Here is a 21,157-nt window from a genome sequence, read left to right on the forward strand (position 1 = left end):
ATACTTCATTATGTGGGAAGGTGATAAATTTTGATTTAAACCATTTGAGTTAGAGGTTCCAATAGGATATTTAAGGAAACCTTCCAGCAGACAGATAAAATGTCCATCTAGAGCCCAAAAGACAACTGGGGAATAAACATAAATTCGGGTGACTTGCAAACTATTACCTTCAACTTTGACTTTTTCTCAGAGTTCTGTTCAGTTTTCTGCAATTCCTTTAGTTCATATTTCCAAATATTTATGAGTGGAACCTCTCCACTATTTTCTGCCTTTAAACTGAATCCAAAACTTTTATCTTATTTTGCTGAACTACAGTAGCTCCCCTTAGGGTTTTTTTTTTTTTTTTTCCCTTTTTTATAGCATAGCAGACAGAGTGAACTTATAAAATCATAAATCAGATCATGGCACTCTGCTGCTTCAAAATCTAAGTGGCCTTCCATTGAATCTAGAAGTAAAAATTAAACTACAAAGTTCAACATGATCTGGCCCCTACTAGAAGACTTCATCTCCTTTGACTCTGGGTGTTTGGCTTGTGCTCCATCTACACTGGGTTGTGTGTTCTATTCTGGGACCTCTGTGTGTCTGGTTCTCTTCCTGCTCTGAGTATCTTGATTTTGTCAGGGTTTACTTCTCAGTTCAAGTTTTATCTTTTTGGAGAGGTCTTCCCTGGTAACTCCAAACAGTGTTATCACATTACTCATTTATTTTTTTATATCACCATCTGAAATAATTTATTGAATTATCTACTTGTTTATTTTCTTCTCCACTGGAAGATAAATTACATGAGAATGAAGATTCTGTTCTGTTTGCTCATGTATATCCTAGTACCACAAAAGGATCTGCCAAGCAGTAGGCACTCTCATAAATGTGTTCATGAATGAGGGAATGTCTAGTATCGTCTCCTTTTACCCTGAAGGCAGAGAAATTAACAGTCAAAGGAGGTTTGTTTCCTGCTGGAGAATCCTGTGTCCTTTTCTATGCTTAGGCGCTAAAGAACTATGTCTTGCCCTGAGCGCAAGCTTTTTTTTTCTTTATTGTGCAATTTCCTTTCCTTCTGCTTCCTCTCCCTGCACTGTTTAATCCTAACTGTCCTCTTCTGCCCACAGCCCCAAGCTACCTCCAGATGCATGTTATATTTACTTTCCCCCATCTTTTGTGTCTATTTCTTCTTACTGAAGTCTAAATCTTCCTGATTTTTAAGTCCTCTATATTGTGGGCCTGTGCCTTCTAACCAGCCTTATCTCTCCTCTTTAGTTCTATCAGCCTAATCTCTACTCTCTAGTTCTTCAGAGTCTTTTTTTTAACTTTTAATTTTGGAACAGTATCAGTCTTATAGAAATATTGCAAGAATAGTACAAATAATTTCTTACCCTTCACTGAGATTTTCCTACACTGAGTGTGTGTGTGTGTATTTGTGTCATAGTCGTTCAGTTGAATCTGACTATTTTGACCCCATGGACTGTAGTCCCAGGCTCCTCTGCCCATGGGATTCTCCAGGCAAGAAGACTGGCTACCATTCACTTCTCCAGGGCATCTTCCTGACCCAGGGATCGAACCAGGATCTCCTGCAGGTAGAAACTTTACCATCTGAGCCACCAGGGACGCCCTTCCTACACTTTTACACTTAATTTATCCTTTCTCTCTCCATACATACACACACAGACAGACACACTTTTTCTGAACCATTTGAGAGTGAATTGCATGTGTAACCAGAGTACACTTGTCAAAACCAGGGAAACTGATGTTTCTCCAGTACTATCTTGTAATTCTAAGATGCTGCCAGTTTTCCCCACAACAAAGGTCATAGCAGTTTGGGGGCAGATCAGTGCTGTTAGATCCCAACCCAGGATTACATTTTATGTTTAGTTGTCATGTCTCTTTAGTCTCATAATCTGGGACATTTCCTCAGTCTGCCTTGTCTTTCATGACTCTGGCTTTTTTTTTTTTTTTAAACAAAGTTGTGATAGGTTCAGGTGAGCAGTGAAGGGACTCAATGGATATACATGTATCCAGTCTGCCCCAGAGTACTCTGGTGGCTCAGATGGTAAAGAATTTGCCTGCAATGCAGGAGACCTGGGTTCTATCCCTGGGTCGGAAAGATCCCCTGGAGAAGGAAATGGCAACCCACTCCGGTATTCTTGCCTGGGAAATCCCATGGACAGAGTAGCCTGGCGGGCTACAGTCCATGAGGTCACAAAGAGTCGGACATGATTGAGCACACACGCACTCTCCCCAGACTTCCCTCCCATCTAGGCTGCCGTATAACTTTGAACAGAGTTCCCTATTCTATGTGGTAGGTCCTTGTTGGTTATCCATGTGTCCATGCCATCCCAAACTCTCTAACTATCCTTTCCCCGCTATCCTTAACCCCTGGCAACCATAAGTGTGTTCTCTAAGCATGACCTTGACATTTTTGAAGGGTCACAGGTAATCATGTCTGCAGAATATTCCTCGGTTGGATACGTCTGACATTTCCTCATGAGTAGATTCATGGAGGACAGGAATATCTCAGAAGCAAGTTGTGGTTTCAGTGATCACTAGAGTCACAAGCCAGTTTTTGCTCTTGATAACATAAAACATACCACCCTAACCATTTTTAAGGATTCAGTTGAGTAGTGTTAAGCACATTTGTATGGTTGAGTAACCAACCTCCAGAACTCTTTTAAACAACTCTTTCCTTTCCCCTCCCTTATAAAAATGTTTATTTAGGTTGTCTTTTCTATGACTTGGATTGTGATCATTTTCTTCCTTTGCTCAAATCATGTTTAGTTTTGAAGACCTAGCTTAAATTTTAGTTGCAGTCTCTTGACTAGTGTAGGGGCCAGAAATCTTTACCTTCTTCCCTTCTAGGTTCTCTGACTGGTCTGATAATTAAGTTGACATAAGACAGATTAGGGCTTCCCAGGTGGCACTAGTGATAAAGAACTTACCTATCAATGCAGGAGACATGAGATGTGGGAAGCTCCCCTGGAGGAGGGCACAGCAACCCATTCCAGTGTTCTTGCCAGGAGAATCTCATGGACAGGAGCCTGGTGGGCTATAATCCATAGGGTAGCAAAGACGACTGAAGCAATTTAGCATGCATGCAAGACAGATTAATAGACTAAAAAATTGCATGTGTGGGTTGTTGTTTAGTCACTCAAGTTGTGTCCTCTTTTTGACCCCCACAGACTATAGCCCGCCAGGCTCATTTGTCCATGGTATTTCCCATGCAAGAGCCCCACAAAAATATGAGACTCCGAGCAGTGAGGTAATGGAGGCTTATCTGCCATCCTGATCTAGGGAGAAGGGGAAGGGAGCCTGGGGCTTTAAAGGAGAGGAAGAAGACAGTACATAGGAAGATGGGAAGAGCGGATGTTTGGTAAACAAGTGTATGCCGTGCCATGCCCTGTGATGAGTCTTTCTGATACCAGAATTATCTCTGGTAATAACTCTTCTGGTACATACCTCCTATCTAAATTCTTTCAGTCAATTAGAAGAGAAGCAAAAAAGCTTTTCCTGACTTTCCTAGGTCTTAATTGCCTTCAACTCAAAACAGTTTACATGTAAACTGGTCCGTTTGGGGGTGACATATTTTGCTGGCCCTCACTACTGTAGCCTACGGTGATCCATACTTCTGGATTCTTTTGTATAATTAAGAACTTAAAAGTTTCTTTAAGTAGATAGTTCACTTCTTGGAAGTGTGTTGAACTTTCTGTGTGATTTCCTTTCTTCTGTCTGGTTGTTTCTGAATGCTCTTCCCCGAAACCTCATTTACCCTTCACAGTGCAACTCACATGCCACCATGATAGCCCATCCTTCCCAGACTTTGTCCTCAGATGAATTTCCTCCTCTTACTTAGAATTATTAATAATTGTAGTTTCATCTCTACTCCTGGTTTGTTTATATATCTGTTCTAGTGGGTCAGAGTCTGACTTATGTTTAGATGCATAACGGTTTGTCTCTCCCACTGGATTTTGAATAGAATGGGGTCATATTTTATTCATCATACTCAGTATGAGGTATGGCACATTGTAGTCAGTGAGGGCAGGGACATGATCTGTTTTGTAGATTGCTATTTTCCTGAGCTGTCACTGCCTGTAGGAAGTCTAAATAATTGTTGAATGAATCAAGTGAATAATTTGGATTGAATCAGCTCTTCCTTCCATGTTGTCATTCAGTTGTTAAGTTGTCTCTTTGTGACCCCATGGACTGCAGCCCGCCAGGCTCCCCTGTCCATGGGATTTCCCAGGCAAGAATACTGGAGTGGGTTGCCTATTCCTTCTCCAGCGGATCTTCCTGACCCAGGTATCAAAGCTGGGTTTCCTGCTTGACAGACAGATTCTTTACCACTGAATCATTCCTTCTATAGGTTTTATTAAAGTGCAAAGGATTTGGATAACTTTAAAAAAAGAAATCACTTCTGGCAGCATGCGTTAGAGACTTGGTATAGTAATTTGAAGATGACTTTTTGAAGGTGGCCTGGGAACCTAAGTGGGAGTCAGATTAGTAACCAGATTGGAAGGGCATTTAAATGAAAAAAATATGAAACTTTAAATCTCCACATGTAATGGTGTCTTTTATAAAATTTTTTTCTCTCTTTGGTCTATAGTTTTAAAAATTTTACCTATAAAACATACTAATTTTCACACTATTTTCTGTTGATTAGGTGGATTTTATTTTGTTAGGTGGTGATCTTTTTCATGAAAATAAACCTTCAAGAAAAACATTACATACCTGCCTCGAGTTATTAAGAAAATATTGTATGGGGGATCGTCCTGTACAGTTTGAAATCCTCAGCGACCAGTCAGTTAACTTTGGTTTTAGTAAGTAAGTATATTTAAATGCTTCAATGAATGTTTCCTTGTGTCTATGATATATAACATTTCCTATGTAAGATGCATGAACACATTAACAATTATTCATCTTCTCTTCATTATGAGCTATTTCCTTGACAGTTGTAGTTCTTAGAATTTTCTGTACATTATTGTATTAATTTGTGTCTCCCTAATTAATAGTGAGATTGAGTAACTTCTCAGATTTTTGTTGTACTTTTGGAATCTCTGTTCATATCCTTTGTCCATTTGAAAAATTTGGATTTTTTTTTTTTTTTTTTGCTTTTCATGTTGAATTTGCAGGAGCTATTTATATATTCTAGATACCAAGACTTTGTTAGGCATATAGTTTTTTCCCCAATCAGTGTATTATCTTTTGACTGTTCACAGGACCTTTTGTTGACAGAAATACTTAATTTTGATGTTCATAGTCAAATATGTGACACGACTGAGCGACTTCACTCTCACTTTTCACTTTCATGCATTGGAGAAGGAAATGGCAACCCAACTCCAGTATTCTCGCCTGGAGAATCCCAGGGACGGGGGAGCCTGGTGGGCTGCCCGTCTATGGGGTCTCACAGAGTCGGACACGACTAAAGCGACGCAGCAGCAGTAGTCAAATATGTTGTTCTTTAAGATTTGTGCTTTTGGGACTTAATGACAATATTTACCTAGAACCCCAGGTCATAAAGATACATCGTTCTTCTTATACATTGGCAGGTGCCACACTGCTTTTAGTTAAAATGATCTCAAAGTTGTCTTCTGCCTATGCCAGTGTCTCGGTCTTTTCCTACAAGACACTGACAGTTTCGAAGTGTACTGGTCAGATATGTTGTAGAATGTCTCTCAATTTGGGTTTTTCTCATGATTAGACTAGGGTTATTGGCTTTGAGGAAAGAATATTCCTTATAGGTGAATTGCCCTTCTCATAGCATATTAGGAATATATGCCATCAACATGACCTGCACTGGTGACATTAACCCTGGTTACTTGGTTAAGATGGTGTCTTATAGGTTTCTCCACTCTCAATTTAATATTTTTCTCTTTCCATTCATTCTTTTTTAGAAGTGGGTCTCCAAGTCCAACCCACACTCAAAGAGGGAGTTATGTTTTGCTTCCTGGAGAGAGAAAGAAGTGTCAAAGAATTTATGGGCATGTTAAAGCCACCACTTACTAAAATTAGTAAAATTTTAGGAGAGACTCTGCAAGTATTCCCTTTCTCTTTAATGTTTGTCCAGTAATTTTAGCATTTGCCAGTGGTTCTTGCCTACAGCTATTGTAACTGTAGTATCCTCATGGTGGTTTCCTGCTTCCCACATTTTTTCTGCCATTTATTAATTGAAATTCTTCTATAAAGATCTGTCCCTTGTCCCCCATTTATTTATTTATTCAGTTGTCTATGTTAATAGGAGCTTATTAAATCATTTATATCAGTATGAACTCACTTTTTTCCTTTGAATTTTAGTTTAACATTATTTTGATAATCTGTTTTGTTGCTCAAATAAATTGTTCCAGCTTTAGCCATTGGACACTCTTTCAGACGGGCTCTTGTGTCCTGGCAATGTACGCTAATCTTTTTTCCACATCTTACTTTTTGGCACTGGAAGATGCTCCAGGCTAATTCTGTATTTTTCCAAGCTTTATACTCATGGAGTCTTGGTTCCTTTTGGAATGGTATTTGGAAGCTAGAATCTGGATGCTTGGCATGCACATGGCTACTGTCTTCTGGTGCTTCTAGTTTCTCTCAGTACCCAGAACTTAAATATATATGTGTAGAAATGTGTGTGTATGTATATGTGTGTGTGTGTGTGTGTGTATAAATATATATGTGTGTATGTGTACATATAGGTATATGTGTGTATGTATATACACATACATATATATATATAAAGTAACCCATGAAAAGAGACATCAGTTTAGTTGCTCAGTCATGTCTGACTCTTTGTGACCCCATGGACTGCAGCACACCAGGCCTCCCTGTCCATCACCAATTCATGCAGCCTACTCAAACTCATGTCCGTCATGTCGGTGATGCCATCCAGCCATCTCATCCTTTGTCATCCCCTTCTCCTCCTGACTTCAGTCTTTCCCAGCATCAGAGTCTTTTCCAGTGAGTCAGGTTTTCACATCAAGTGGCCAAAGTATTAGAGTTTCATTTTCAGCATCAGTCCTTCCAATGAATATTCAGGACTGATTTCCTTTAGGATGGGCTGGTTGGATCTCCTTGCAGTCCAAGGGACTCTCAAGAGTCTTCTCCAACACCATAGCTCAAAAGCATCAATTCTTCAGCACTCAGCTTTCCTTATAATCCAAATCTCACATCCATACATGACTACTGGAAAAGCCATAGCTTTGACTAGACAGATCTTTGTTGGCAAAGTAATGTCTCTACTTTTTAAATATGCTGTCTAGGTTGGTCACAACTTTTCTTCCAAGGAGCAAATGTCTTTTAATTTCATTGCTGCAGTCACCATCTGCAGTGATTTTGGAGCCCCCAAAAATGAAGTCTGTCACTGTTTCCACTGTTTCCCCCTCTGTTTGTCATGAAGTGATGGGACCAGATGCCATGATCTTAGTTTTCTGAATGTTGAGCTTTAAGCCAGGTTTGTCACTTTCATCAAGAGGTTCTTTAGTTCTTCTTCGCTTTCTGCCATAAGTGTGGTGTCATCTGCATATCCAAGGTTAGTGATATTTCTCCTGACAGTCTTGATTCCAGCTTGTGATTCATCCAGTCCAGCATTTCTCGTGATATACTCTGCCTAGAAGTTAAATAAGCAGGGTGACAATATATAGCCTTGATGAATTCATTTCCTGATTTGGATCCAGTATGTTTCGAACCATGTCCGGTTCTAATTGTTGCTTCTTGACATTCATACAGATTTCTCAGGAGACAGATGCAGTGGTCTGGTATTCCCAACTCTTTATGAGTTTTCCACAGTTTGTTGTTGATCCACACAGTCAAAGCCTTTGGTGTAGTCAATAAAGCAGAAGTAGATGCTTATTTGGAACTCTCTTGCTTTTTTGATGAGCCAACAGATGTTGGCAATTTGATCTCTAGTTCCTCTGCCTTTTCTAAATCCAGCTTGAACATCTGGAAGTTCATAGTTCACATACTGTTAAAGCCTGGCTTGGAGAATTTTGAGAATTACTTTCCTAGCATGTGAGATCAATGCAATTGTGTGGTAGTTTAAGCATTCTTTGGCATTGCCTTTCTTAGGGATTGGAATGAAAACTGACCTTTTCCAGTCCTGTGGCCACTGCTGAGATTTCCAAATTTGCTGACATATTGAATGGAGTACTTTCACAGCATCATCTTTTAGGACTGGAAATAGCTCAACTGGAATTCTATCACCTCCTCTAGCTTTGTTTGTAGTGATGCTTCCTAAGGCCCAGTTGACTTAGCATTCCAGGATGTCTGGCTCTAGGTGAGTGATCACACCATCGTGATTATTTGAAGATCATTCTTGTACAGTTCTTCTGTGTATTCTTGCCACCTCTTCTTAATATCTTCTGTTTCTGTTAGGTCCACACCATTTCTATCCTTTATTGTGCCCATCTTTGCAGAAAATGTTCCCTTGGTATCTCTAATTTTCCTGAAAAGATCTCTAGTCTTTCCCATTCTGTTGTTTTCTTCTGTTTGTTTGCATTGCTTAATGAGGAAGGCTTTCTTATCTTTCCTTGCTATTCTTTGGAATTCTGCATTCAAATGTGTATATCTTTCCTTTTCTCCTTTGCCTTTCGCTTCTCTGCTTTTCATAGCTATTTCTGTTCTTATTTCTTATGTATTTGTGTATATATATGTATTTTAAAGAGGAGTTTATATTGGGAGGTAAATTTTAGGAGATTTTTTTATTTAAGAAAATGAGTACTTTTAACTTTGGATTGATAATTTGGCTGAGTATAAAATTGGATTTCAAAAGATTCTTACAATTTTTAACATATGTCCTTGTTTTAAAGAATTCTAATCACTTGTTAAAGAGATTGTCTTTTCTGTCTTGTATATTCTTTCTTCCTTTGTCAAAGGTAAGGTGTCCATAGGTATGTTGATTTATCTCTGGGCTTTCTATTTTGTTCCATTGATCTATATTTCTGTCTTTGTGCCAGTACCATACTGTCTTGATGACTGTAGCTTTGTAGTATAGCCTGAAGTCAGACAGGTTTGATTCCTCCAGTTCCATTCTTCTTTCTTAAGATTGCTCTGGCTATTCGAGGTTTTTTGGTATTTCCATGCAAATTGTGACTATTTGTTCTAGTTCTGTGAAAAATACTGTTGGTAGCTTGATAGGGATTGCATTGAATCTATAGATTGCTTTGGGTAGTGTATTAACTTTCATTATATTGATTCTTCCAATCCATGAATATGGTATATTTTCCCATCTCTTTGTGTCCTCTTTGATTTCTTTGATCCCACTCCAGTAGTCTTACCTGAGAAATCCCATGACAGAGGAGCCTGGTGGACTATAATCCATGAGGTTGCAAGAAAGTTGGACCTGACTTATCAGCTAAATAACAGTAGCAAATGTTTTCAAACCTTCTTTCCTATTCTCTTTTTGAAAATTTTATCTTACCCATTTTTTAATATCCCCTATAACTTTATTTCTTTGTACTACATTTTGGATAATTTTCCCTTCCAGTTTACTAGTTCATGTAGAAAAATAGAACAAAAAAAAAATAGGGACACCCTGAAAAAGAGGAGTACTAAATAGTGTTTAGCTCAGTTCTGTTGCTGCTGCTGCTGCTGCTAAGTTGCTTCAGTCGTGTCTGACTCTGTATGACCCCACAGATGGCAGTCCAACAGGCTCCTCTGTCCCTGGGATTCTCCAGGCAAGAACACTGGAGTGGGTTGCCATTTCCTTCTCCAATGCATGAAAGTGAAAAGTGAAAGTGAAGTCACTCAGTCGTGTCCAACTCTTTGCGACCCCATGGACTATAGCCTACCAGGCTCCTCCGTCCATGGGATTTTCCAGGCAAGAGTACTGGAGTGGGTTGCCATTGCCTTCTCCATAGCTCAATTCAATCCCTATCAAAATTCCAATGGTAGTTTTCCCGGAACTAGAACAAACAACTGGTACAGGAAAAGGTGCTCAACATCACTAATCATTGGGGAAATGCCTATGAGAACCACAATGAGATACCACCTCACACCTGCTAGGGTGTCTGTCATCAAAAAGATAAGGGAGAACACGTATTGCGGAGGATGGAGAGAAGAAGAGCCTTGTGCCCTATTCAGAATGCCAATTTATGCAGCCACTGGAAAACACTGGAGGTTCCTCCTCCAAGATGGAACCACCGTGTGATCCAGTAGTTCTCCCTCTGGATATATATCCAAAGGGAATGAAAACCGTATCTTAAAGGGATAATCTGCACTCCCACGTTCATTGCAGGATTATTCACAGTAGCCTAGATAAGGCAGTGGTGGCAACAGTGTACATGTCCATCAGTGGAAGAATGGATAAACATGTAATATATATATATGTGTGTATATATGTAATACATACATGTTATTCAACTGTGAGAAGAGACATCCTTTCCTCTGAGACAACATGCATGGACCTTGAAGGCTTTATGCTTCAAATAAGTCAGAAAAAGAGACAAATAATGTGTAATATCACTTATACAGTATAGGGAATCTGAATTCATATAAATGGAGACTGGAATGGTGGTTACCAGGGCCGGGTGTTATGGGGAAAGTGGAGATGCTGGTCAAAAAGTATAATTTCAATTAAAAAATGATTACATTTCTAGGATCTAATGTACAGCATGGTATTAGTTATAGTTAATAAAGTTTCTAAGAGAGTAGATCTTAAGTGTTTTCACTAGAAAAAGGAGATGGTAACTGTGTGACATGCTGGCAGCTGTTGAAGGGAGTGTGTGTTAAGCTTACAGTGGTAGGTAAGTTACAGTGGTTATCATTTTGCAGTATATAAATATATCAAACCAATTTGTATACCTTAAAGTAACACAATGTTGCATGTCAATTATATCACAATAAAGCTGTAAAAAAGTATATTATAATGCTACAATAATAAAAAATGTGTGACTCATGAATTGATAGGCAGATAATTGGAAGAGTATAGAAGTTCCAGAAATAGCCTCAATATATGTGGGAAGTTAGTATTTGATAAAAGTGGTGTCACATATCTCCAAGAAAATGTAGCTTATTCAATAAAAGAACTGGAGGAAACTGTTAAGCATTTTAAAAAAATCTGGGTGTGGAAAAGACTTTTCTAAGTATTGCACAAATCCAGAATCCATAAAAGAAAAGATTGATGCTTTTGTCTTTGTAAATTTCTGCATGGCAAGAGCTGCCCATGGAAGTCGGAAGTCCAGGTTCAACCAGAAAGAACATTTTTAATTCATGGCAAATTAAGGTCTAATTTTCCCAATAGATAAATAATTTTTTCAAGTCAGTTAAAAGAATTTCATGAGTTAATTTAAAAAAAAAAAAGGTAAAGAATATGGACATCATTCACTGAAAAGGAAATAGTGACATTTAAACATATTAAAAGAATATGAAAGATACGAGATGAAGTATACTGAGATATTTTTCTCCTGTAGGATTTATATACATCGGTAATTCTCAGTCCTGGGTGTGTATTATCTTTAACTCAGAATCTTAAAAAATACTGATGCCCAGTCTCTAGGTCAGTTAATCTCCCTGATTGTGTCTCAGACATTGGCTAATCTTTAAAGATCCCTAGAGAATTTTGCTGTGCAGCTAGGGTTTAGAACCACTGGCATAAGATTGAAGAAGTTTGATCACATATTGTACTAGTGGAGTAAGGGGAAATGGTCTCATGCATTGCCATTGTATTATATGTAAGTTATGCCACCTCAATGTGGGGAAATTGGCAGTAATCAAATTTACAAGTGTAGGTGTACTTTTTGACTTGATAGTTTCCTCCTAGTTAATTTCCTATACTCTCACAGGGGCACCTTTGTACAGGATTACTCACTGTAACAATTTGTGAAACAAAAGACTAGAAATAGCCTAAATGTCCATTGATAGGTATCTACTTCAACACATTATAATAATCCATACAGTGTCTCGCTGAAAAAAGTCACAAGGAAGCTCTTTATATACTAATATGGAATGATTTACTACAAAGTATGTTAAGTGATAAAGGCAGGGTCCAGAGGTCTGTATTGTGCTGCCATTTGTGGAAGAAGGAAAGTGTATTTATTTGCTTTACAGATTTAAGATATTTTTGCACAGATAAAGTAGAAATTGCTAGTGTCATTTCCTCTGAGAAGAGGAGCTTAGTGACTAGGGACAGGAGTAGTGTGAAAATTTGTCATACAAGTAGTGCGTGATAGAACTGGAATTTTTTTTTCCATTTATTTTTATTAGTTGGAGGTTAATTACTTTACAATATTGTAGTGGTTTTTGCCATACATTGACATAAATCAGCCATGGATTTACATGTGTTCCCCATCCCGATCCCCCCTCCCGCCTCCCTCTCCATCCCATCACTCTGGGTCTTCTCAGTGCACCAGCCCTGAGCACTTGTCTCCTGCATCCAACCTGGGCTGGTGATGTCTTTCACCCTTGATAGTATACTTGTTTCAATGCTGTAAAACTGGAGTTTTTAATCAAGGTCTTTTGTATTTCAGAGTAGTATTTCATCCTCTCCCACTTCTACAGTACAAATACAGACCTTACACAAAGACTTTCAAAATTTTGAAAGCCTATTAGCTTATTATTCAGATAATCAAATCATTTGTACAATTCACAAGCATCATATACTGTAAAGTTTTCTTCTCAAGTGCAGTACTTTGAGATCTTTTCAGACTTGAATTATTGCCTATGATTGATTTTTAAAAATTTTTTTAAATTCTTTTAAAGCTCCAAACTAGTAGTCATCTGCCAACTTAGATCATCCAGTTTGCCTCTAACTGTATTAAGTTTTTGGAGGAGGAAAAAGTTTTTGTCTCTTACAGAAACTTTCTCTTTTTTTCTTTTTTAAGGTTTCCATGGGTGAACTACCAAGATGGCAATCTCAACATTTCAATTCCAGTGTTTAGTATTCATGGCAATCATGATGATCCCACAGGGGTAATTATTGTGTTCTTAAAGTTTGTTGAAATTTTAGAAATTTTCTGTTTAACTTGTCTACGAAAAACTTTCTTCCACTTCTTCCCAGCAACTTTTAGTCAGATTGACTCAGAGATTCAAATTGACTTTTTGACATTCATATAGACTTTTATACTGCTTTTTAGATACTTAAAAAAATCTGAGGTAATAATTGATGTGTGTATGCTTTTATTTCTTGAGTGCTAAAGTTAGCAATAAGTAACCAGTAGAAGGAATAATATTTAGGAATAAATGAATGTTGGGAATAACCTAACATTTGTATAATGCTTTACAGATTACCTGATGCTTTTATCTCGAAAATCTCACTGTAGGAAATAATTGTTTCATGAACAGTTTTAAATTTAAATTAGAGCATCTTATTTTGTTTGATAAGAAAGTACAGACCATTTTCAGCTTATGATGATTTGACCTAAGATTTTTCAACTTTATAGTGGTGCAAAACTGACATGCATTCAGTTGAAACTGAATTATGAGTTTTGATCTTTTCTTGGGCTAATGATTTGTGGGAAGATAACTCTCTTGTGATGCTGAGTAAAGACAGCGAGGCCCAGCTCCCAATCAGCCACCCCAGCCCAAGGGTAAACAGTTGCCACACTTAGAACCATTCTGTATGTGTATGTACCATACAGCCATTCTGTTCTTCACTAGATTATCCAGTAAACAATACATGATACTCAGTACTTTATTGTAAAATATTTATACTTTTTCCCAATTCATGTAAGTGTTGGCTCATGTAAGGCTCACATAAGTGGCTAGGTTAAGCTACGATTTTCAGTAGATTGGGTACTTTAACTGCATTTTGACTTACAGTATTTTCAGTTTACTATGGATTTATTGGTACCTAAATCCACTGTAAATCGAGGAAGATATCAAATAATAAGGATCCTAAAATAATCTCAAAATATAATTTTATTTTTTCTGGTCATTAATGTATTATAAATCACTATTTAGCTTGTCTTTTTTTCCTCACCTTTTGAGAGGTCTACTTAATATGACAACTGATTCTGTAGCTGGTTTTATTTTTCAGTGGACAAGACATGATAAGTTTTGATGAAACGTTAGCTTTGCATTTAGCATGTGATTCTACTCACAGTGATAGAAAAAAGGATAGCACATACTTTACTATTGTAATCTTGTTTTGACAAGGTACTGTCTTCATCTAGGTTTTTATAATTGCTATATAGTATGTACTTTTAATAAGTAATAACATGATATGCAGATTATTTATCTTTAGATATACATAAATATTCTTTGACAATATTTTGCATAGGCAGATGCACTCTGCGCCCTGGATATTTTAAGTTGTGCTGGATTTGTCAATCACTTTGGACGTTCAATGTCTGTGGAGAAGATAGACATTAGTCCAGTTTTGCTTCAAAAAGGAAGCACAAAAATTGCTCTATATGGCTTAGGTAAGATGGCTTTTTATATTACTATTTATGTTGGTAAATGTTTAACTGTTTAAGCAACTAGGAAATCAAATTCTGAAGTTCACTTTGTTGCTGTTTGGAAGGAAGTGAGGCAAATCTAATTATTACTTATGGGTGACTTTAAAAAATGTTACAAGGTTTTGGTGGACATTTTTCATTATTTTATAAGCACCAATATGGTAAAGAATCTGCCTTCAGTACAGGAGACCCAGGTTCGATCCCTGGGTCAGGTAGATCCCCTGGAGAAGGAAATGGCTACCCACTCCAGTATTCTTGCTTGGAGAATTCCACGGACAGAGGAGCCAGACAGGCTACAGTCCATTGGGTTTTAAAGAGTCAGACATGATGGACCGACTGATATTTTATTTCATTTCATTTTAATAGTCCTTGGGATTTGTTTTTAATAGTTCGATGAAAAAATATTTTTCCCTTAGTATCTATTGTTTATTTTTTCTTTCTTTTTCTTCTTTTAGACTCAGACAAGATTCGTGAACATCAGAATTGTAGACTAATTTAGAAAAACTGCATTTTGATATTTTGGAAGTCTTTGAAAGGTTTAAAGTTTCACTGTCCAATACAGTAATCATGTGGATATCAGGCACTAGAAAAGTGGCTAGTCTAAATTGAGTCATGTTATAAGTATAAAATATATGTTAGATTTCAAAGACTTAGACAAAAATGTAAAATACTTTACTCAGATATTGGGTTAAATAAAATATATTAAAATTAATGTTACCAATTTCTTTTACTTATTTTAATGTGGCTACTAGAAAATTAAAAATTACTTATTTGGCCTGTTTTGGTGGCTCACATGATATTTTTATTAGTGCTATATTTCAATCACTGTAATGTTAGGGATCATATCTGAAGAAAATGATTGATCCTCACACTTTCAAACCAAGGACAGACCCCTTATGCCTTAGTCACTGCCAGAAGCAAACTGCTTCCATCATCCCTTTTTTCCCCAAGCTCTCATCTCATCCTGTTCTGTTTTCCTTAGCTGGACTCAATCTCTACCCTCCAGCAGCTACTCTCACCCCAGCTCTGTATACGCTGCTGCTGCTAAGTCGCTTCAGTCATGTCCGACTCTGTGCGAGCCCGTAGACGGCAGCCCACCAGCCTCCTTCCACAGGACTCTCCAGGCAAGAACGCTGGAGTGGGTTGCCATATGCTAGAACCCTTTTTAGTTAGCAGACTCCTCATATCCTCAGTCCCTGAAGGCTGCCTGTGCTCTGCCACTCTCAGTGACACTGGCCCACGAGTCTCCTGTGTCCTGTGCAGTTTTCTCCTGGCCTCTCACAGGCTTAGGGTGGAAGGGCTGGAGGCAAGTCCCTGCTCTCCTTGCTTCTCGCTGCAACCCTCTGTCCTTGCTTTTCAGACACCCTTGAAGCTGACTGCCAACCGGTAAACTACCCTTTCCATTACCTCAGTTTTCTTACCTGCTTACCTTCCAATTTCGTCGGGGTTCTCAGTGCTTCTGCAGCTAAGGAGATCAACCTTCTAATGCCCTGGATTTTCATGTCTTGCCTTTTTTGTCCCAGTCATATGTTCCACCATCATTTCATTGGCAGCACTGAGAGTTCTCTCTAGAAGCTAGACCTCTTCTAGCTCTTATACTTCTGCAGCATTGGCTTTTCTTCCCTAATGACTCCATGAAGTAGTAACCTTGTCCTCCCACTGATAATTGCCTTCTTAGCATCCTGACTTTTTTTCCTTTTATAGCATTTAAAATTACAGTTTGCATGTTTATTTTCATTGACCTCTACTAGACTAAGATGATCCTTGGGGAATTAGGAAGAGTTATTTAAAAGTCATTAAATTATTTAAAAGCACACTGTTTTTATTTAAAAGCATAATATACATAAAACTTATTTTTAACTACATTTTAAAATCTCACCCCTTTTAATGTCATTTCTGTGGATTTTACAATGTATATGTTAGATCAAAAATACACATAGAAAAAATAGAATAGAAAACAATATTATTAAAAATTTTAATAAGACTATGAGCATAGAAAACATTTTTATTCTCCATTTTCTAGATTTTGAAGGTATGTTTGCTTGACATGGAAAACATTCTTTGAATGCAATTAACTGCTCAGCAGGTTTCCCCAGTGGTTCAGCAGTGAAGGCTTCCCCCCTGCCAATGCTGGACACTTGTAGGAGTCACGGGTTCAATCCCTGGGTCGGGAAGACCCCCTGGAGGAGGAAATGGCAACCCACTCCAGTACTTGCCTGGGAAATCTCACGGACAGAGGAGCCTGACGAGCTACAATCCATGGGGTCAGAAAGAGTCTGACATGACTGAGCAACTAAACAACTGCTCAGCAGCTGTCAGGCATGAACTTGGAACATTTTCATTTGTGAATAATGATATCAGATTTCAAATATCTCTCTGATAGGAAAACAAGATACTCAGAGAAGCACATAATTTAGAAGCAAAACTTTTTAAATAATGTAATGTCTATTTCAGGATCCATTCCAGATGAAAGGCTCTATCGAATGTTTGTCAACAAAAAAGTAACAATGTTGAGACCGAAAGAAGATGAGAACTCTTGGTTTAACTTATTTGTGATTCATCAGAACAGGTAAAAGTTCTGTCTCTGAAAATTCTTGATTCAAATATTGAGGTTCCCCAAATCTCTGTTTCTAAGTTTACCTATATTTTAGTAAAGGGCTCCTTATTCTTTGAAAGCTGTCAGTGCAGGATCAGGCAAACTTAGATGTGCATTGTGTGACTGCATCTTGAAATCATTTTCAGTATATATTCATACTTATTAATAATACAAACGAGTATTTCTAGCATATGGGTAAGGTATACCAAAAACCATAAAATGAATGCTCCTAAATTCAGAAGGAAGTGGAACATGAGCAGTACATTACCCCATGCCCTTTTCTGACCCTGTCTTTTTCCACATACTTTAGAGGGAAGCACTGTCTTCACTTTTTATTTTATTTGTCTGTAGCTTTCTTTATTGTTCAGTTACACACTTATTCATAATGAGTCATCTTTATTTGATTTTGGTATAACTGGAACCTTGCTTTATATTTTGCAGTTAGCTTATTTTTGTTCAACAGTATGTTACTTCAAAGTGAAAGTGTCAGTCACTAGTCGTGTCTGACTCTTGTGACCCCATGGACTGTAGCCTGCCAGGCTCCTCTGTCCATGGGATTCTCCAGGCAAGAATACTGGAGCAGGTAGCCATTCCCTTCACCAGGGAATCTTCCCAACCCAGGGATCAAGCCCAGGTCCCCTGCATTGCAGATGGATTCTTTACCACTGAGCCACCAGGGAAGCCCTATGTTACTATGATTCATTTTGCTGCTTAACAGCATCACTCATTTTCACTGATGTATACATTTCAACTTTTTCACCTGTTGATGAGTGTTTTGTTAGTTCCAGATTTTTTAACAATCTTTTTGTTAGGAATTTTTTTTTTTTTTTTTTAGTATATGCTGTGCTGCTGAAGTGAGCACAGGAATATTCTTATACATTACTCCTGGTACATATATACAGGTGTTTTTCCAGGATATTAAATAAAGATAGATCAGCTTTTTTTTGTTGGTAGTTTTAAGAAATTTAATCTAGTGGCAGGGTGCCAGGTTGATTAAAAGGAAATAGAGATTTGAAGAAACAAGATTTATTATGTGGTAATTATAGTAAAGTATGAGATGGTAACAATGGTGACAGTGAAATGATATATAAGGGACAAAGTTGAAAAGTTATTGAAAAACAATCTGAAGGTATTTGGGGCCTGATTATATAATTTCTTCTTATTATTATTAAATAGTATTATTTATTGAAGAGATATTTATTGACTGTAGAATACTCTGGTACTTGTCCATCACCAGAACTCAGTGAAAGAAAGGTTTTAGGCTGCAGTGTTATGTTGCCTTATGTATATTCTTGATTAAACCCTGTGAGTTTCAAAGGAGAAAGAGTCCAGGGTTTTGAAATGAGTGGTTTCCATGTAAAAGACACGGAGTTTGCTCCTTCTCTTGCTGAGGGCTTCCCAGTTCTGCTACACTTTCTGCTTTCCCCAAGCAGGGATAAGTCAGAAGGAACGGTCATAAGCCATTCCATACCAGAATGAGAGGTGGAGTGGCAGCATTGTTAAGGGGAATGGGTAATATAATGTTGGTATGGCTGGTAACTGTTAAGGGTGATGTTAATAATCTTGATCATTTGATTAAGGTGGTGCAGACCAGGTTTCTCCACTGGAAAGGTCACATCTTCTACTTTATAATAATAAATATTTTGGGAAAAATACATTGAGACTATGTGAATATCCTGTTTCCCCTTAGACTTTGGCCCACAGGCTTTAGCATCCACTGGTGCATTTCCAGTAATTAATGCTGTGGTGTTGTTTGTAACTTTTTAAATTTCCCTTATTCTTTCTCTAATTATTGACTGAAAGTCTTCTGTTAGGAAAATTTGTCATTCTCATTTATTTACTTATTCATTCCATTCATTTGTTTATGTTACTATAGACTCAAGATATTTATTTTATTCTTTGAGGTACAATCCAGTATTAGCAGTTTTTGTTGTTGCTTACTTTGTTTCAACTCTGACCATTGAGAACTTTTTTATATTGGCTTCTGTGCTCTTTCAGCAAGCCCTCTTCCTTTTTGTATTTTGAACTATGTCATTAACCTTCCAGTCCTACAAGATGCTTCAGGCTCCTCTTGTATTTTTCTTCCAAGCCCAGGAATCAGCTACTTCTCCAAGGAGCCCTAATTGCTTTCATCAGAGAGTGGTATTTAGAAACCCAGATATGGCCACTAAGTGTACTTACTGCTACTGCAGGTCTCCTTAGCCCTCATGACTAGAGTTAAAGGAATATATGTATATTTACTAATCCATGCATACATGTTTGTATGTATATATGTGTTTGAGCAAACTCCCGGAGACGGTGAAGGACAGGGAAGCCTGGCATGCTGCAGTCCATGGGGTCGCAAAGAGTCAGACACGACTAAGCAACTGAACAACAGATGTTATGTGTTTAAAAAAAGAAAAAACCCTAGCACAAGTTCATACTGATTCGAATCCAGCCCTACAGGGTTCATTTTTGTCTTCTTCCTTATTTGAGACTTCTTTCTCTAGTAGAAACCTGGATTGTATCATCTTTATGTTTACTTTTTAAATCTTAATTCACATATAAAGTAATTTCAAAATTGAGAAAATTTGCCAGCCAGGATTCAGTGTTTGTATATTATTTTAGTCCATAGCCTTACTATATCTAGTAAAAAAACACCACTTTCTAAAGTTACTTAGGTCAATTCCTTTCCCTCTGCCCCTTCATTGTGGTTATAATAGGTTTTTTTTATAATGCCGTTAGGGTCATTTTTCACCTTCAGCATTCTTACATATTTAATATTTTCAGGTAAGTATGTTTTCAGGGTCTTGTAAAAAAGAACAACCTGATTTTCTCATATTGAGCAAGAATTTTTGAGCCTTTTACATTTTACTTAATTTCCTATTTGTTTCTATATGTCAGTCAGTTTTCTTTTTCTTTCAGCGAAAGAAGGTAAACCCTAAACAGATTTTGTCTTGCAAAATATTTCCACAAGGTTGTTCTAATCAGCTTTGATGTCATAAGTTAGAGTCAACCCACCAGTGTAATTCTCCCTTTTCCAGTGCTCCAGGAAGGCACACATGCATCATGTTTATTTGAGTTATTCTGCATCTCTTCAGTCATTGTGATAGCATTATACATTTTTTACATAAAAGTGTTTTTTTACATAAACATTCCTAGATACATGAGCTTCTTTGATTTCACTTCCTGCTCTTCTGTGCATTCATTCTGCTCAGCTACACTGGTCCCCTTGCTGCTCTTGAGCTCACTGGACACATTCCCATGTCAGCGCCTTTGCCATCAATTCCTCCCTCTGCGTAGGTCTCAGGCATTCCTGGTCTCTCATCTCCATCCTCTGCTACTTGTCTCCTGTCAGACAGGCCTTTCTGGACCACCCTGTGTATGACAGCCTCCCTTTTACATGTAACTTCTCCCTTTATTTTTCTATATAGCACCTATCACTATCTGACAAAACTTTATATAAAAGACATAGATATATATATGTATATGTGTGTGTGTATGCATATACATGAACATGTTGTGTTATTGCTAGTTTCCCCCATTTGAGCAAGGACTTTGTTTGTTGCTTTGTCTTCAGAATCTGGAAGAGACCTGGGAAAACTGACACATAATAGACTCTCAGTAAATGTTTGTTGAATGAATGAATGAATGAATGTCGGCTTGCCTCAAGTGGATGCTGGTTGAAGTAGTTGAACACTTGTACTTAAATTCTCAGTGATACAAATCAGTGTTGTGGAAAATTTTTTTCTTGTCCTCTCTTTGGGTCTTCAAATATCTTTTAATAATAGCAGCTAATCTACGTATGAAATAAGGGTTTGGAAATCACATTCATACAATATTTTGTATTTAATATTGTTATCTCTTATGTAAGGCTGCTATTCTTATTATTTTAATCAGTAAAAGAAACATGTTAAAAGTGACGGGACATATTCAGAGATTTGATTTGATTTTTTAAAGTTTAGGTTAAATTCACTGTCATCTTCTGTTTTCTGTTTGGTGTATACTCAGACCAATTTATAGGTTTTTCCTCTTGCTAGAGCTCATGCTTTTCTGGCTTTCCCACAGGGAGAGTTATTCCTCTCTACCTTTTGTGACCTGCTTCTGTGTAGAATTGACTGCTTTCTCTTTTGAGGCTTTTACTTGTCTGTGTCCTGCAAGCTTGTAAACCCTTTGAGATTAGGAATTAGATACTATCTTTGTATCCCCAACCCCTTGAATACTT

The 21,157-nt window shown here is 37.6% G+C and overlaps 1 protein-coding gene across 5 annotated transcripts in view; it reads left to right on the forward strand.

The window, feature by feature from the left end:
* The window catches only part of MRE11 (MRE11 homolog, double strand break repair nuclease), a 72,229-nt gene that overhangs the window by 4,101 nt on the left and 46,971 nt on the right, over nucleotides 1-21,157 (forward strand). For 4 of the 5 annotated variants that reach the window (XM_065944420.1, XM_065944423.1, XM_065944421.1 and 1 more), the window contains exons 4-7: nucleotides 4,649-4,809; nucleotides 12,783-12,870; nucleotides 14,180-14,321; nucleotides 16,812-16,926. In XM_065944420.1, coding sequence (XP_065800492.1) covers nucleotides 4,649-4,809; nucleotides 12,783-12,870; nucleotides 14,180-14,321; nucleotides 16,812-16,926 — 506 coding nt within the window. The remainder of the gene's footprint in view (nucleotides 1-4,648; nucleotides 4,810-12,782; nucleotides 12,871-14,179; nucleotides 14,322-16,811; nucleotides 16,927-21,157) is intronic. The other variant, XM_065944424.1, reaches the window with a different exon arrangement.

This window comes from Muntiacus reevesi, chromosome 9, assembly GCF_963930625.1.
Source record: "Muntiacus reevesi chromosome 9, mMunRee1.1, whole genome shotgun sequence".
NCBI classification, from domain to species: domain Eukaryota; kingdom Metazoa; phylum Chordata; class Mammalia; order Artiodactyla; family Cervidae; genus Muntiacus; species Muntiacus reevesi.